This window comes from Chiloscyllium plagiosum, chromosome 7 (genome assembly GCF_004010195.1).
Source record: "Chiloscyllium plagiosum isolate BGI_BamShark_2017 chromosome 7, ASM401019v2, whole genome shotgun sequence".
In the NCBI taxonomy this organism is placed as follows: Eukaryota; Metazoa; Chordata; class Chondrichthyes; order Orectolobiformes; family Hemiscylliidae; genus Chiloscyllium; species Chiloscyllium plagiosum.
In genome coordinates, this window is record NC_057716.1 from 20,811,910 (window position 1) to 20,830,197 (window position 18,288).

The 18,288-nt window shown below is 47.5% G+C and overlaps 1 protein-coding gene across 1 annotated transcript in view; it reads right to left on the reverse strand.

Moving 5' to 3' along the window:
• Positions 1-1,855: 1,855 nt before the first annotated feature.
• slc19a1 (solute carrier family 19 member 1) overlaps positions 1,856-18,288 on the reverse strand; it is a 33,227-nt gene continuing 16,794 nt past the window's right edge. The window contains exons 3-5 of the mRNA XM_043694474.1: positions 16,699-17,032; positions 13,208-13,349; positions 1,856-6,030 (exon numbers count right to left, since the gene is read on the reverse strand). Coding sequence (XP_043550409.1) covers positions 5,839-6,030; positions 13,208-13,349; positions 16,699-17,032 — 668 coding nt within the window. The 3' untranslated portion in view covers positions 1,856-5,838. The remainder of the gene's footprint in view (positions 6,031-13,207; positions 13,350-16,698; positions 17,033-18,288) is intronic.

Consider the following 18,288-nt stretch of genomic DNA (forward strand, 5'->3'; position numbering starts at 1 on the left):
AGATTCCCTACTGTATGCAAATCAGCCATTAAGGCCCATCTAGTCCACTAAACAGCATCCCACTCAGATCCACCCTCCTACCGTATCCCTGTCACCCTGTATTTCCCATGGCTAACCCACCTAGCCTGCACATCCCTGGACACTACGGGGCAATTTAGCACGGCCAATCCACCCAGGCAGACATGGGGAGAATATGCCAACTGCACACAGACAGTTGCCTAAGGCTGGAATCGAACCCGGGTCCCTGGTACTGTGAGGCAGCAGTGCTAACCACTGAGCCACTGTCAAAGACAAGCAATCAGGGATTGTCCGGGAGTTCAGACTTTGCATTTAAGTCTCTCTCAAATGGGATTTGAACCTGTCACCCTCTGGCTGACAAGCCACTGTTGCCCACTGAGCACAGCTAACATTCAATGCTAGCCTGAGAGCTATGTGCCATTTCTGTGCTAACAGGGCAGGATTGCTAATAGGATCCACCACGTGTAGAAGTGGGAGAGGCTGAAGACATGAGATTCTGCGCAACAGCCCTAAGGCAAACCAGATGTTCCTACTAGTACCGACTCTTGGCACCAAGGGGGGGGGGGATGAACGTGCTGTTTATAAACACGTGCCCATTGCATAAATAGAACACATGCTAGAAGGCAGTGGTCTGGAAATTGATGCAAGCCTCAAGCACCCACAAGGGAACTTTCAGAGCTCAGCTGGACACAGCCCAATAACCCACTAACACCCACACACCAACCTCAATCCAAAATAAAACCCACCCTTGACACTGCTCCATCCTGCGTAACCCTCGCAAAAACAGACTCGAGGTTTCCTGATACACAGCCCAACTTTTAAATAAAGAAATCAGACAGTGACATTGTGTTTTCTTTCTTTTTTATAGAAAAAAAAATCGCAAGTCCCACCCAGAATAAATGTCGCAAATAATCGTGGGACATGGAAAATTTGGGGCCTTCAACTGAGAGGAACAAGAGGAGTGAATGGGAGGTTGTGTACTCGTTGAGATTAAGGGCAGCCTGTAAAAATAACTGAACTCTGTCAAACTGGCCCCAGTTCCATAATACTTAGCCCCGTCACCAACAAAAATCTGTCAATCTCAGATCTGAAATTTCCAATGGGCTCAACTTATTTTTGAAGTGCTGGTGTTGGGGATGAGTTTTTATTTCTGGCGTGTTGTGGGCGTGGGGATAATTCCAGATTCTCACAAGCTTGAGTGAAGAAAACACATCATCTGTCACCTCCCCCACCCCCTCGAGGTCCTGACCCCTTGCTCCCCCATCGAGGGGCAGTTCAAAGTCTGAACTTGGGTATGTCAGCAGTACAAGGTGTGCTGCCTCAAATCTGGCACCCCCGGGTCTTGCTGGATTTCAGGTATTTTCAGATTTCGAGCCAGGTGATTTGAAGGGGACTGGGCACTTCAGGTCAAATTGGGTCAGGTGGGGTCACTGATAATGCGATGTGCGAGATAGAGGTGACCAAGGCAATATCCAGTCTACATGTTTACACCACACCAGCCCAGGACCTAATAGAATTGTCCAGGTTACAGGTTGTTCTGCTTTGACAAAACGCAGATTAAAGTGAATTCACTATAACACGATTGACAAATTGGGGACACTGTTTCTAAGGCGTGAACTTTTAAAATGTGTGTTAGCCAACACTTTAAGCGCGATTTTTCTATAACGTGGGGTTACACAGGAACACAGCCATCACATTATAGAAGAACTGACTGTACTTATTTTGTGTTATTATTTAATTAACATCAATGCACGTAAAATTATACATTTAGCACTGCTGCCTCACAGTGCCAGGGACCAGAGTTTGAATCCACCCTCAGAAGTCTGTCCATGTGGAGTTTACACATTCTTCCAGTGTCTGCATGGGTCGCTGGTTTCCTCCCACAATCCAAAGCTGTGCAGGCTAGGTGGATTGGCCATGGGAAATGCAGAGTTAGAGGGATAGTGTTTGAGTGATAAATGTGTGATGCTCTTCGGAGGATCGGTGTGGACTCAATGGGCCGAATAGGCTGTTTGCAAACGGATTCTATGATTATACCAAAAGGTTTGCAGGTAGCTAGATTGGAGGTGCTGTACCTGTAGCGTTACTTGACTGATATTTTAACTACTGGCTTTGGACACACCCTCACAAGCAGGAATGATCTTTTCTCTGCCTTCTCTGTCGAATTCTTTCAGAACACGTACAAAGAAATTTCCCAGACTTTGCTTTTCTGTCTTAAAAAGAAAGTCTTTCCTGAAAGTCGTACTCTCTCAAACCTTGTAACATCTTTTGCAAATCTGTCTTGCACCTTTGTCACTGCCTCGGTGACAGGGAGACCAGAATTGTGCACTATCCACCAACTTAACAGGGTGCCCCCTTCAGTCTACACTACCCTGCTACCATTGGAAAGGAAATCAGCTGTTTAAATGTTAAAGCTGGTCATTACGTGGGAACTGAAAGCAAACACATCGTTTCAATGCCTTCAGCGTTACTAAACCTTCTGGCTAAAGCCTGTTAACTATAACCTGAAAACTATACACATTTCATTTAAATATATATTACGTTTCTATGCATATATTCTAAGTAAGTGTTGAAACTAATCTCCTAGCCCTGCAATCCTTATATTAGGACCGTGATAATGGCTCCATTAACTCGTTGCATGGAGAAAGCATTGCACAATCAAACAAATAAATCTGAAGGCAGGAGTCATTTTACTGGTTCACTGGCAGATTGAACGAAGGAAGGTTGCGCGGTTGGCTGAGCCTATCGATCAAATGTGAATGGAGAGGCTGGTCAGAACTGTCCGGGGGGGGGGGGTTCTCCTGCCATTAAACATTTCAGCAAACCCAGGAGCGAAATAACAGAGACAATCAATGATCTTGAATATTTTCATTAGAGACTGCGTAAGGCACTTTGACTTATTGGAATGGGAATGAATGAGGGTATCAGTGGTAATCTTAGTATTTCTTTGCCTATCCATAATTGCCCTTGACCTGACAGCCATTTCAGAGGGCAGTTAAAAACAAGCCACTGCACTGTGGTTCTGGAATTACATGTAGGCCAGACCAAGTCAGGACGGCTGACTCCCTTCACCAAAAAGGACATCGGTGAATTAGATGGGTTTTCATGGCAAGAAAATGACCATTTGCTGGTCGCTATCAATAAGACAAACCTTAAATTCCTGATTTTATTTTAGATTCAAGCAGCTGTCCCAGTGGGATCTGAACCAAGAGCTTTGGACTGAGCCTCTACTTCCCTAGTGACATCAGCCACCATGCCACCCTTCCCCAAACAGTGTGGTCTCTAAGCACAACCCAATCAGAACTCTATATGTTAGCAATCATGCTCTGAAGGTTGATTTTTAGCCTTGGTAAGGACTTAATAAACACTGGAATTGGATGAAAACACCACTCTGAAGATACATGTTCACATCTACTCCAGCTCACAATGACACAACCCACCAGGACATTCCTGTATCAACCACTAACCACCAGGGGGCGCAACTGGCACCTGCCTTCCACCAATGATCAATGAGGTTTAGACTATCAATGCGTCTTGGCAGAAAGGGCAGCATTAAGCTTGGCAGCAGAATGTATAGGACACTTTCAACGTGATGGATATGAAACACTTCAACGGGAAAAGGTTTTACAAACTGACAGGATCTGGAATATGAGTTTTTAAAAACAAGAGTGTGAGGAAATCAGCCGGATTTTCTTCAAAAGTCAACACAGGCCCTTGATAAAGTGCAAGCAAGAAACACAACCATGTCATTCAAATTAAAATCATTCCCTCTAAGTGAGCTCCCAGACATCCGACAACAGATCTGTGCCTTTCTCTTCGAAATAAAAAATTCAATTTCCCACATAACTGAGAGTCTTTTCAGTTAAAAGTGAACCACGATGCTGTGGGTCTGGAGTCACACGTAGATTAGACCGGGGGAGGATGGCAGCTTCCCTTCCCGAGCGGATATTAGTCAACCCGACAGGATTTGGTCATCAAAGGCGGTGGCCATTAGGCTAACTTTTAATGTTGAGAGTGTGGTGCTGGAAAAGCACAGCAGGTCAGGCAGCATCCAAGGAGCAGGGAAAAAAAAAAATTGACGCTTCCAGCCGGAGCCTTCCATCAGGAATGAGGCTGGGAGCCTCAGGGTGGAGAGACAACTCTTCAAAATAAGGCCCAATTTCTGCCACTCCCGCCAAACCCCCAACGTGGTCCTACATCTCAGCTCTGGAACATTCCCTCAAACGGGACAGCCCCGAGTTCTTTCCTCATTGACCACGATGAGTGGAGTGGCGGATTTTTCAAAAGGCACTGAGGAAATGAAAAAGTGCTGAAGAAGCCACTGCTAATATCTTACTTTTACACGAGGAGATGTGACGTTGAGGTGCTCGAATCTTCGCTAACCTACCTTTGTGCTATCGGGAATCAGAACCCCATGCTATTATTGATCAACCCTATCCATTAAGTAAATGTTGAAAAAAAACCTTTTTGTTTCAAAAACTCGAGTGCTGTTAATCGATTACGTATAAAATACTACACCAGAAAGACTACAGTCAAATCAGTTCAAACTTCATTCTTATCAGTTGTGCAAATGGAGCTAGTTTTGGCGTGTGCATCAAAAGATTTGCTCGGTTTTACAAACGATCCTCTCTTCCACTTCTGTAATAATTATGGCAGGAACACTGGTTTGAAAAAATGGTCTGATGCCAACATTGCCAAGGGCAAAACCTTTCGGGCCTGCTGGTGAAGGTTCTGTGAGTCATGGATAAAGGCAAGCTTTGGGTCCATTACATCAGACCCATGCCCAATGGTCAGTGTGTTGGTGATTACTACACCAACGCCAAATATGATGACCGCCCACATGCATGTGTCAATCAGTTAGGCCAACGGCAATCAAGCCAATATATAGAGGACCAAACTAGCACTGTCATGACGTACTAGTGTTATTAAAAAGAGTTAAACAGAGTTAATTTTTTTGTCTCCCAAACCACCCCTCCTCAAAAATTAAAGTGCATAATTTTGAAGTGATTGAAATAGTATTTCATAGTCAAGTGGGTTGTAATGTAAACCCCAAGTCTCTTCCCCCAATTCTTCAAGTTGGCAGTGGAAGTGCATGAGGGTTAAATCACAATTTGACACTGTGTACTCCCCGCCTCTGCCCCATCTCTGCAGCCATGGCATATTCCTGGACACTCACCCTGGCACTGAGCTGGTCATTTCACACATTTCCCCAAACAAACAGTCCTTGGCCAACCAGGGCACAGGTCCAGTGAGCCACATGCCTATCTCCTTTCAATGCCACGCCGACTTGCAAGAAGGTCACGTGTTACATTAGCACCAGTTCAAATGCTAGAGAGTGTGGCTCCACGTTGGTAGGCCAAGCTTGGCATTCGTGCCCAGGTCCATGTAGAAGCTGCATTGGCGAAGAGGGGGAAGAGGGGGAGGAGGGGCCAGCAAATGTTCAGCTCAGTCCATTTCCTGTAGTGTTGCTGGGAGGGAGGACAATGCTGCCCGACCTTTTGCGTGGGTACAGTCTAGCTGGTCGCGGACAACTGCACCTTGGGATTCTTCTGGGCGCGCTCAAGAAAAGAGGGCCAGCAGGGGCTAGCCCCCTCGGAGATGAGGAGGACCCACGATACTGGGAACGTGGCCTCACTGCCGCCTCATTGCATTCGATCGCTCCCACGCTACTTAAACAAACAAACAACAAAACAAAACGAGCACTCACAAACATTTTCACACACCCCCATGAGATTCAGAGTTGAGGTTGGGGCGGGGGGGGGGCAGGGATATCCCTATCCCTCCTGCAGCTCTGGCCCCCTCGCGCTCTGCGTCTCGCTCTCAGGTCCTCGAGCAGGCAGGGTGGGGGCATCCTCCCGTCCCATTCATCTCAGTCACTGAACCGTTGTTGGTCTCACCCTCCTTCTGCGGCCCTCGGGCCTTCAGCTCCCGCTGGTGCCTGGCTAAGACATACAGCCCTCTCCCCAGGTAGATACTGGCCAACAGCGAGAAGTGGCCAATGTAGAAATAGAACTGGAGAGGTGGGAAGGGGAGGTGAGGGACAGAAAGAGAGAGAAAACAAAATTAGAATCAGCTACCTGATAGAAAAGGCAAGATGAATTTTACTCGATAGGAGTGATTCGAGATGATTGTATTCTAGCCAGGGCTAATTTCCTAACAGTCACAGTGCTGTACCAGTGGAAAAAAAAATCAGACAGGATCCCTCTGAAAACCATGAATGGAATTTCCAGAGCATCACATAATTGAAAACAGTAAACCCTAAATTATTTCCTGCTGGGTCCTCCAGTCCTATTTCGTAAGGGCAATCCCAGTGCCTGTTAGACACAAGGACTTGGCCATTCTGCTACACCATCCTATTCCACCCTCCCCACTGCCATCCTCACCCCCTCCTCCCACTCACAGCTGTAACAGAATAGCCAAGGGGTTTCCCCCCAGGGGAGCGGAGTTAAAACTACAGGGTATAGGGTCAAGGGGAGAGGAGAAAGACTTTTTTTGAGAAAAAAAAAGGAGTTGAGGGGCAACTTTTTCACGCAGAGGGTGGTACGTGTATGGTATGAGCTGCCAGAGGAAGTGGTGGAGGCTGGTACAACTGCAACATTTAAAAGGCATCTGGATGGGTATATGAATAGGAAGGGTTTAGAGGGATATGGGCCAAGTGCTGGCAAATGGGACTAGATTAGGTTAGGTATCTGGTCAGCGTGGATGAGCTGGATTGAAGGGTCTGTTTTTACACTGTACGACTCTGATGATATCTACAGCTCAGAGGCAGGTTGTCAACACTGTCCTGTACACGCCACATGTGGGTACCCCTCAGCCCATGAGGCAGAAGATTGAGAGTTCACATCCCACTCCATATTATAAATTTCAGATTTAAGCGCAGCACTGAGCCTGTCCAAGGGGCTGGCTTTCGGATGAAACATTCAGAAATCAAGGGTGCAAGGCTTCCCTGGCGAGAGACAACAACAGATTTGAAGAGCAGCAAACAGTTCCTTTGTATGCCAGTATGGAGTGTACAAACTGGCTCCCACCTTTTCCACATATTACATATACTTCAGAAAGATACTTCAAATGGGCTGGAAAGCACTTTGAGGCATCCTGGGGTCGTAAAAGGCACTATAAAAATGCAACTCTGATGCTGCCCTCTGACCTTAGGAAACCAGTTGAGCAAAAGACAGTAGCTACTACTGAAACATCACCAGCAAGGGTCTGCTTTGGGTAACACAGTCAGACAATCCTGCATTGTACACTGCCAGGCAAACTCAGCTCTCAACTCAATGATGATTAACCATATTGAGAAAAAAAACTAGAAAAAAAAAATTTTCACTATGTTGCAAAAACAAAACCCACAAAACAAGATGGTTTTACCAAACAGCTGTCCTTAATGTGCTGTTTATCAGTAAAGTGGGCTCGGAGCAGATCACTGGTTGGAAAACAGAGAGCTGTAATCCTGCTCTTTGGCAGCTTATTTGAACACAAGTGGGTTTGGCACTTCTTCAAGCACTATTTCCTGCTTCCAATGAAGAGGCTGCAGTGCGGTTGTTATAATGAATATCAGAATTATCTAATGTCCTGTGTGTTCAAGACCGCACTGAACCACAGGTACCTGGGATTAAGGCAGCTTCCTGTCAGCTTTAAGTGTACATACAAACGCAGCTATTATAACAAGGAGGTTGACCGGTTTCCTGTGTTGTCGAGAAAACAATATTTAAAAATAACAACGCAATTTGTTGCTACTATTTAGCTCTTTCCCTTCAGTCTCACCCTGCGCAGTACCCTTAAATATAAAGGGGGCACAATGAGCCAAAAGCCTTCTTCAACAAAACTTTTTCAAAAGTGATGATGAACTTTCCATCAATTCTGACAGGATGCAATTTTTTTTTTTTAAAAAAAAAGCAAGCAGTCTTTTCAAAATGATTAAACATTTGATGGTTTAGATAAGGATAAACTATTTCTTACAATGAGGTGGGTCGGTCCAGAACCTTAAAATTTAAGCCACTTGGGGTAATGTCAAGGAGCATTTGGAATCTGGACCCTGAAAGCTTGGGAGTTTGGAAGTTTTTGTTTTGCTGGACAAGGATGTTAAAAAGAAATCGGAAACAAAGGTGGATAAGGGAGCGATTTTAACTCTTTCACAGGATATGGGCGTTCGCTGCCAAGGACAGCATTTATTGCCCATACACAGTTGCCCTAGAGAGGGTGACGGTGAGCCACCTTCTTGAACCACTGACATCCACAATGCCATTAGGAAGGGTTTAGACCCAGGGACACTGAAGGAATGGTGATACCTTTCCAAGTCAGGATAGTGACTGGTTTTAGGGGAACTTAGAGGTGGTGGTGTTCCCATCTAACTGCTGCCCTTGACCCTCTAGGTGGTGCGAGGTTGCAGGATGGGAAAATACAGTCAAGGGAGTGAATCACTGCAGCTCATCTTGTAAATGGCACACACTGAGCATCGGTTAAGGCAGTGAATGCTGAAGGTGGTGTTAATCAAGTGTGCTGCTCTGTCCTGGACGGTGTCAAGCTTGTTGAGTGTTGTTGGAGCTGCACCTATCCAGGCAAGTGGGGAGTATTCCATCACACTCCTGTCTTGTGGCTTGTAGACGGGCTTTGGGGAGTCAGGAAGTGACTCTCTGCCGTGTCCAGAGTCTCTGAATTGCTCTTGTAGCCACTGTGTTTATGAGGTGAGTCCAGTGGAGTTTCTAGTCAATGGTAACCCCCAGAATGTTGATAGTCGGGGATTTAGTGATGCTAACATCATTGACTATCAAGAGGCAATGGTTAGATGGTCTCTTATTGGAGTTAAGATACAACCATGACTTAATTCAATGGGAAAACAGGCCCAAGCTTAGACTGAGAGATGTCCAGCATGAAGCCTTGGGTACACCATTCTAAGCATGGGTGGACTGCACCAACATCTGATGTAGACTTATCACAAGTGGGTGGGTGGGTGGGAGTGGAGTTGAGCATGTGGGAGTGGGAGGGTGGGTGTGACAGGCTCTCCGCCCCGCAGCCCATTTCACAGACACAACCCTCTCCCACCTCTAAATAATTCATTCAGTTCCAGCTCATGACACAGATGGGGCCCATTTGGTCCATTGTGCTGGTGCCAATTCATTGAAAGTGCTGCCCAATTAGTCCCACTGACCTCTTCCCACATATTACTTACATCCTTTTCCCCTTGGAGGTATTAACCATTCCTATTCAATCTGCTCCCATCACCATAACTCACTGCGTACAAACATATTCTCACTCTTTTTGGGTTTCGGACGATATTCTCTGATCTGTGTCGCTGCGTCCTGCCAGTGGAAACAAACAGTTTCTCCTGGCTTTACAGCCTGAAGCTGGATTTTGAGTGCCTCATTTTAAACTCCCCTCAAAGTTTTGGTGGCACAGTGGCTCATTGTCTCACAACGCCAGGGATCCAGGTTAGATTCCAGCCTCGGGCAACTGTCCGTGTGGAGTTTGCACGTCTGCGTGGGTTACCTCTGGGTGCTCCGGTTTCCTCCCACAGTCCAAAAATGCACAGGGTAGGTGGATTGGCCATGCTAAATTACCAATAGTGTCCAGGAGAGGCCATGGGACATATGGGGTAATGGGATAGGGAGGGATACTCAATGGGCTGAATGGTCTCTATGATCCTCTGTTCTAAGGAACACAAACCCACCTTCCACAGACTCTTGGCATCACTGGAGGTCCCTCATGTTAGATGCCATTCTTATAATTCTCTTCTGTCCCACCTCCACAGACCTGGACTTTAGACTTAGAGAAGATAAAGCCCATGTCTGAGTCTGTTCCCCGGGGTTAGTCTCCTGTGGAACAGTCACTGAAGTTGCAGCTGGAGAGCTGACACCCCCACGTCAAATATGGCCGACCACGAGACTCCCCTGCTCTTCCCCTCCACCTGCCCTGGGCATTCGGGAAGGATTTTCAGGCCGAGCGAGCTGCTTGGCCACATTAGCAACACACCGTCTGTGGTCGGCAAGTCTTGGAGTAGCACTCTAACTGGGTGCTCCCACAAGGGCTCATTCAGAAGGCCCCGACATCTTCTGGACAGTGCGCAGAAACTGGACCCAGCTGAAGTACAACACTCGACGTATAAATGCTTTGAAATAATGTCTTTGCATTTGCACACTGTGCATCTGCATAGGATGACATCTTCTGACAAAGAGAGAGAGAGAGAGAGAGAGAGAGAGAGAGAGAAAGAGAGCAATCATGACCATCCTGATATGGCTTTCAGCTGCAACATTAGAGCTCAGGCAAACAAACGAAGGATTTATTCATTTTACTGGTCGTCATCAAGACACTGGTCCACATGAATGCTCTCTGTGGAGCCGGCGTTTCCCCACGTGATCAATTCCACAAGGATCCAAACAAGTGCTGGCCCGGGGTAACATCCTCCCAATTGCTCTGTCACCCCCCGCGCCCACCTGCTGTCCAGTGCAGGAGATCCAGAGAATGACCGAGGGCTGGATCTAGCTGAGCTTTTTGGCTGCATCCAGGGTGAACAGCTCACTAACATCCACAGCCTGGTCTCCTGCACTCACCCTTCCCCACTGCACACATCACATCACTCCAGCCCGGTTGGGTTCACCTGGTACTCTGCTCCCCCCTCCTCCTCCTCTTCCCCCCCCACCCCAACCCTGGTGCCACACTTCCTGTCCCTGCCACCTCCCTCTGACCCCTCCCACTATCCATCAACACCAGCCTGGATGTCCCCAGTCCACAGCTTCCAGCAGCTGTTGTCATGGCAACAGTCGGAGTCTCCCCAGTGACGCTGAGAGGTAAATTTCAGCCTCCGATAGGCTGGCAGCTCTTGGTGGGGGTGAATTCTCGGCCGCTCACTGTGTGACAGATCACTCCCCACTGCCTGCATGGACACAGGTCCAACAACACAAGAAGCTTAACGCTACTCAGAACAAAGCCGCCCATCGGCCGATTGGCTCCACACATAAGCGCATCCACTCCCTCCCCTACTGACCGACTCTCAGTAGTAGTTGTGTGCACTATTACAAGATCACTGCGGAGACCCTCAGATAACACCTTCCAAACCCACGACCGCTTCTACCTAGAAGGACAAGGGCAGCAGCTACATGGGAACATCATCCCCTGCAAGTTGCCCTCCAGGCCACTCACAATCCTGACCTGGAAATATATCGCCATTCCTTCACTGTCGCTGGGTCAAATTCCTGGAATTCCCTCCCCATAGGGCATTGTGGGTCAACCTACAGCAAAGGGACTGCAGCGGTTCAGGGAGGCAGCTCAAGGGCAACTAGGGACGGGCAGTAAATCTCACAAATGAATAAAAAGATATTGCCATTTTATAGGCTTAGGGTGGAGAGGCTGCAGGATACTGGGACAGAACATGCACCGAATGCAGAATATTGGGATGCAATGAGTTAAGCTGGAGGTAGACCTGGGAGGTCAGCCATATCGACATTTGAAGAGGTAACAGGAAATATGCATAGGGTAGTTAGCTAAACACTTGGGACCTTGGGCTACAGAAACAGAGTCTCATCTGCAAAAACCAGGGAAGTTATGCTACGTCTTTACCAAGCTCTGGTTAGTAATACATCCAGTTCTGGTCATCACAGCTCAGGGACGATGTGAGGGTCTGCCAGAGCGGGGAGACAGGACTGACCAGGATGGTTCCAGGGACAAGGGATTTTAGACAGAAGGTTAGGCTGGGGGCAAGAGGGCTGCCGAGAGGACATATGACAGATGTGGACAAGAGTATTGCAGGGTTAGGATCAGGATAAGGTTGTTTATATATATAAAAAAAAACAGGCTCCGTTGAGAGAAGGTATGAGGATTGGAGGACACCGATCCAAGGTTTTGAAACAGACATGCAGTGTCAAGGGGAGTGGGGGAGAGGGTTGCTGACTAGCAGCTTTCGTCAAAATGTCTTTGAGGACCATGATTCTCTGAGTTCCACTGCGCATAGACTGGAAAACACAGGGCCCTCACTCACTAAAGAAAAACACACACACAGACAAAAAAGGGAGAGAGAGACTCAGAGAAACAGAGACAGAGACTGACACACAGTGACAGAGACAATAAAAGAGACTCATACAGTGACAGTGACAGAGACACACACACACACCCACCCGCCCCCGACACACACACACACACAAGCACAGAATGAGATGATCCCAGTGACTGCTCTTGGCTTGGCTGCTCCCTATTCCCATGGCAAAGGGCAGAAAATGTTTATTTACACTTTACTCAAATCTCTTCCCCTCCCAGCTCACTGCCAAAACCTCAGAGCAGAAAGAGAGTGAGAGAGAGAACGTTCACACATTTAAATATAGAGTGCACTTAATGACCTCCTCACAGCCAGCTAGGTGAGGTTTAGTCATTGATGGAGCATGGGAAACAGGGTAGCTAAGGGTGTGCACAGCATGAGCCCACAACAAATTCAATACTGCACAGGCTGTATAACGGGTGTCTCATTGGTGGTTGCTGGAGAGGCAGAAACTGACTCTGGGACATTCAGGTGAACAGTCCATGAGACTGCTGCTTGCTCCCAACTCTTCCCGCCCACCGCTCCTGGGGTATGATGGTCTAGCTGTGTGGGTTAACCAACACACTAGACAGGGGTGTCTTTATGGAATCATACTACACAAGGGGGTACTATTTAGCCCCGTGATACAGCCTGGCAGTCTTTGCCCCACAACCCAATGAGTTTTCTCCTTCAAATACATAATCTTGCCTCTTTCAAAATTTAATCGTCAAATCCACATTTGCCACCTTGTCAGGATGTCTGTTCCAAATCAGAACAGCTCGCTGGGTCAGAAACGCAAAGAAAACTTACCTGCCTTCTAGTGCTTTAGCCAGTTGTTTCAAATCCACATCCTCATGCTGCCTTTTTCACTCCCCCCACCACCCCTACTATGGGTGAAGATTCCTCATCATTTACCCCATCAAAACTCTTCAGAATTCTGAGTGCCACAGAATTAACCCCAACCTCTCCAGGCTCTAAAAGAGAACTCGCCACCTCATCTTCAGCCCCACATCCTGTACACTCGCCAAGGCCTCTACATCCTTCACAATGTGGGATGCCTGAATGTGGACACAGTACTACAACAAGCCGTTTCTAAAGTGTTTCCCTCCACCCCCACCCCCCCGCCAAGAGTTGGGTCATCCTGGCCTGATCTGCTATAGAGGACAGCCCTTTGCATGCCGTATGTACCTGGTTGTTCACATGCAGTCCTAGGCCCCGTTTGTCAGCGATGATCAGCGTGATGATGGTTTTCAAGATGGTGGCCAAAAACGTGTTGATACCAAACACCAGTGCACAGAGCTCCTTAGACAACGACGTGGCGATCTGAAAACTAAACGACAGCGCACACTGAGTCAGGACAGAGGCCTTCACAGCAACTGAACTCCTCACACAGCCACCACAAAGTCTGATTGGGACTGTATCAGGGTGTGGGGGATTACCACACAGCGGACTGGACACCTGACCACCATTGCCACATCCCGCTACTCACACTGGCTCCTCTGACCCCTGCACCATTTCAGCAAAGCCCTACATTAGCTCCACCCCAGCTTTCAACTCACACTTTCCAGACTCCCAAGTTCCACAGCTGACTCGGAGCTCGGCCCCCTGGGTCCATTCTCCCCAGACACCATCCACTGCTCATTGGCCATTTCCATTTCTGCCTTCTCTTGATCCATCTGCCATTGCTGTCCTCTTTCGTTACTGTCTCCTCTCACCCTGCAAGAGCACCCCTTCTATCACTGAACCTTCTCTGACTTCCACTAGGTGAGCTGGTCAAGTCCCGAGAGGGTATAGCTGCTAGACAGCTTCTGCGGCAAGTGGTGAGAGAACCAACAAGAGGGAAGAACAAAAGGACATAAGATATAGGACCAGAATTAGGCCATTTGACCCGTCGAGTCAGCTTTGTTATTTGATCATGGCATATTTCTCAACCTCCCTCTTCTGCCTACTCCCCATATCCCTCGATTCCCTTACTAATTAAGAACTCATCTATATCTGTTTTAAGTACAATGCCTTGGCTTCCTCACCAGTCTACCGGTTATAAATGCACTGATCTTGACAGTATTGGACAGGGGTGACCAACTTGTGGAGGCAAAGACCCACCTTCGAATCACCCCCATTGTGTTGTGTGGCACGAGCACCATGCAAAAGGGGACAGAATTCAAACAGATCTAGCAACTCAACACTCGACATCCAAGAGGTGATGTGGGCCATCAACAGCAGCAGAACTGTACTCAAAACACAATCTGTAAAGGTCATCCAGTGTTGCTTAACCCCTTGGACTCTTCACCTCAGGTAAGAAACACCCTAACCCCACAATCTCGGCCTTCTTAATCTAATATTATGGTGTGTCCCCCAACCCACTCTCCCCCAGAGAAGCTCATATCTACAGGTCGTTCTGCTATAACGCACACGTCATTAAGATAAATTCACTGTAACACAACTGACGACCTGGAGACGCTGTTTCTAAAGCATGAACGTTTCGGCCCCATTCGTTTAAGAACAGTCAGTTCTGCTATTACGCGATTTTCTTATAACACGGGATTGCATGAGAATGGAACTATCTCGGTATAGCAGAACCTGACTGTATTTTAGACAGGCCAGTTCTGTCAGGATTAACAAAATGGAAGGCCAGGCCAATAGTTCACGGGGGAAGCTTTCGCTTCAGAACATAAGAGCTAGGAGCAGGAATAGGCCATCTGGCCCTTCGAGTCTACTCTGCCATTCAATAAGATCATGGCTGATCTTTGTGGCCTCAGCTCCACTTACTCACCATATCCCTTAATTTCTTTACTGTTCCAAAAATAAAATCTACTTTAGCTTTAAAAACGTTTACTGAAGTAGCGTCAACTGCTTCACTGGGCAGGGAATTCCACAGATTCACAACCCTCTGGGTAAAGAAGTTCCTTCTCAATTCTGTCCTAAAATCTGCTCCCCCTAATCTTGAGGCTATGGCCTCGTGTCCTAACTTCATCTGCCAGTGGAAACATCCTCCCTACTCCTATTTCATCTATCCCCTTCATAATTTTATATGTTTCTATAAGATACCCCCTCATTCTCCCAAATTCCAGTCTACTTTAGTGGCGTTATAAAGTACTGTTCCAGATTGTAAAGGGGCTTTGCTACAACCAAGAGATAAAGGAGAGAAACTGCTCCCACTGACAAAAATGAGAAAGAAAGTTTGAAAACAAAAAGCAACCACAAAAAAGGAAGAAAGCAGAGGGGAGAGGAGGAGAGTGTTTAAAAATCAAAACGCGTGTCATTACGATTTGGAATGAGCTACCTGGAGGGTTGCTGGAACCTGGAATAATTGATTAATTTCCAAACAGACATTACCACTTGGTAATCCAGAAACTGTACTCCGTCACATCAGGGCTGGCCAGGTATCCTGAACCAACCTGGTCACATTTGCCAGCATGTTCTGCTGGGGAGAAGAGACAGTCATTCCGCAATGTTCAGAGCTGATGCTGAAATGGCTAAATTTCAAAAGTTCTCAATAAATTTATACTGAAGGGTTAACACAGGGCTGATGGGCTCAGGACACCAGTGAGGTATGGCCACAGAGAAAGCAATAGGGTCTGTACGCAGGCAGCCACACTCACACGCCCTTGAAGCTGGGGGTCATGCTGAGGTCATCAGAGCAGCTTGGAAAATGGCTCATTTACACTTGCTCAATAGCAACATACATTCATGGCATGTAGGGATATGGGGGAAAGAGGCAGCAGATTGGCACTGGGGACTAGAGCTGGTGCAGCTACGAGGCGCCGAACGGTCCCCTTCCAGGCTGTAACAATTCTCTGATTCATATACATCTTGTACATGCTGATGGAATACCGATAGGAGCCTGGGGAGCCCATACCTTCTCAGTTCAGCAATGTTCACAAAGGAACCGGACATGGTGAGGCACATCTGCGTGCTGAGGGCAGATGGGACTTGAACTCAGGCCGTTGGGCCCAGAAATAGGCACATGACTGCTGTACCACAAGGACCCTTCCAATAAGGCAACTGGATGACAGCCTCAGGGAGGAGGGACATTCGAGGGAGTGAGCTCACAGGGATGAATGGTCAAATAACTTATGAAGTGCTAACACAGGGTAAACATAGGAAGGATGATCCCGATGACCAGAACCAGAGGGACACAGCCCGAGGATATGAAATAGGTCATTCAGGACTGAGAGGAGGAGAAATTTCTTCACCCAGAGAGTGGTGACCCTGTGGAAATGTCCGCCATAGAAAGCGGTTGAGGCCAAAATGCTAGATGCTTTCAAGAAGGAGTTAGATTTCGTCTTCAGGGATAAAAGGATCAAAGGTTACGCTGAGACAAATAAAAGCAGGAACATAGTATTGAGTTGGACGGTCAGCTATTGAATGGTGAGGCAGGCTCAAAAGGGCTGAATGGCCTAATCCTTTTCCTATTTTGTTTTCCTGTGTGCCTACTTTGGCACATAACTGTAGATATTTCCTTTTTAATCCTTCCTTGCTTGGTTCCACAGTTCTGAGCCTGCCCTGCTGCCTCCCCCTCTGCCCCAGTAACCCAGTCTTTCCACCCAGCAGTTCCATCCTTCTCTGTTTTTTTTTAAAACAACTGGTTATGTCGCTGCCCATTCGGAGACGCCATTGAACCACTGACACCACTGACTTCTGCCCTGGCAGGCGATGCACTGTGGGTAAATACTCACATCGCTATGGGAACCAAGAGTTGGTGGCTGCTCCGGAACAGGACAAAGCCCACGTAGCAGACCCAGATGTTGGTAGTGGAGTTCATCAGGAAGAGGAGCCCGGCCTGCAGCGCCGTGATGACGAAAATCACCAGCTCCGCCCACAACGACCACCGCAACTTGACGTGCCCGGCTGAGAAAGACGCAATGGCGCCTGCCAACGAGATAAAAGGAAGCCCAACTGAAGAGGTGAGGGACTGCATGAGGACAGAACGCAAAACTGAAGTGCAGCGATGCAGCTGAACCCGAGTAAAACTCAACGAATTCACTGGCTTCCACTTTCCTAAATTAGGAGCTAATTAGGTCATTCGGCCTTGAGCCTGCTCCATCACGACTGATCCTCTATTTCAACACCATATCCTTCCTTTCTCTCCACACCCCTTGATGCCTTTTGACTATAATGTTTAACTTGTGTCTAAGATGGCACTGTTGAAAGCTTTTCACTATCCGCCCTGTACTTGGATACACGTCACAATGAAGTCTAAATTTTTGTTAAAACTACATCTTTCTTGAATACAGTGACTTGATCTCTGCGGGCCTTCTGTGGTAGAGAATTCCACAGGTTCATTGCCCTTTGAGCACAGACACGTTTCCTCACCTCAGTCCAAAATGGTGTCTACCCTATCTCTCCAGAGACTGTGCCCCCTGGTTCCACACTCAACATTCCAACTTTTCAAGCCCTTTTCTCTGGGGAGTGATACTGCCTTCTTGAGCTGCTGATGTGTTTGGGGTGTATGAACACCCATTAGGGAGGGAGTTCCAGCACAGTGACCCAGCCACAATAAAGGAACAGAGGTATACTTCCAAGTCAGGAATGTGAGTGGTTCAGTGGAAACCTGCGGTGGGTGGTCGTCCCTTGGATCTGCTGCCCATGCCCTTCCAGACAGGACTGATTGGGGCATTCTGAGGAGCCAGGGTGAGCTGAAGGACAGCTTGCAGTTGGTTCTGGTGTGGACCATCTTCTGTGCCCCTTAAAAGATGGCCACTGGTCAATCCAATCGAGGAGTTCACAACATCATTACCCAGAAAGTGTTGGGAATGTGGGAACTTGCCCAAGTGTGGGGCAGCTGAGCCAAATAAAAGACCAACTTTCATTTCTATAGCACTTGCACAACCTCAAAGGGTTTTCCGCCCACAAATACTTTGGAAGTGTGGCCACTTTCTAATGTGGCAGGTGATTGCTGGCCTTTAAAGGGGGGTTCTGCCAAAGGATCATGAGCAGGTGGTCTGTTTTTTGTTACATTGCTAGAGGGATAAATATTAACCAGGCCATGGCTTAAAAATGTATCCATAAAATAGCACCTCTGACAGTGCAGCACAGCACTCACTCGGTTGTGGTATCCCAAGGCAGGACAAAGTGAGGAGTGGGACTGCAACCCAAACTCTTGTGACTCAGAGGGGAGTACGGTACTGACCAAGGGATGGAGGGATGGAAGTACAACATACACAGGAAGCACATCACACGACTAACGTTTTAAGTCTAAGAATAAACAGAAAAGGCTTGGAATACTCAACTGGTCATGATTGTACTTGTGGAGGGATGGGAGAGTG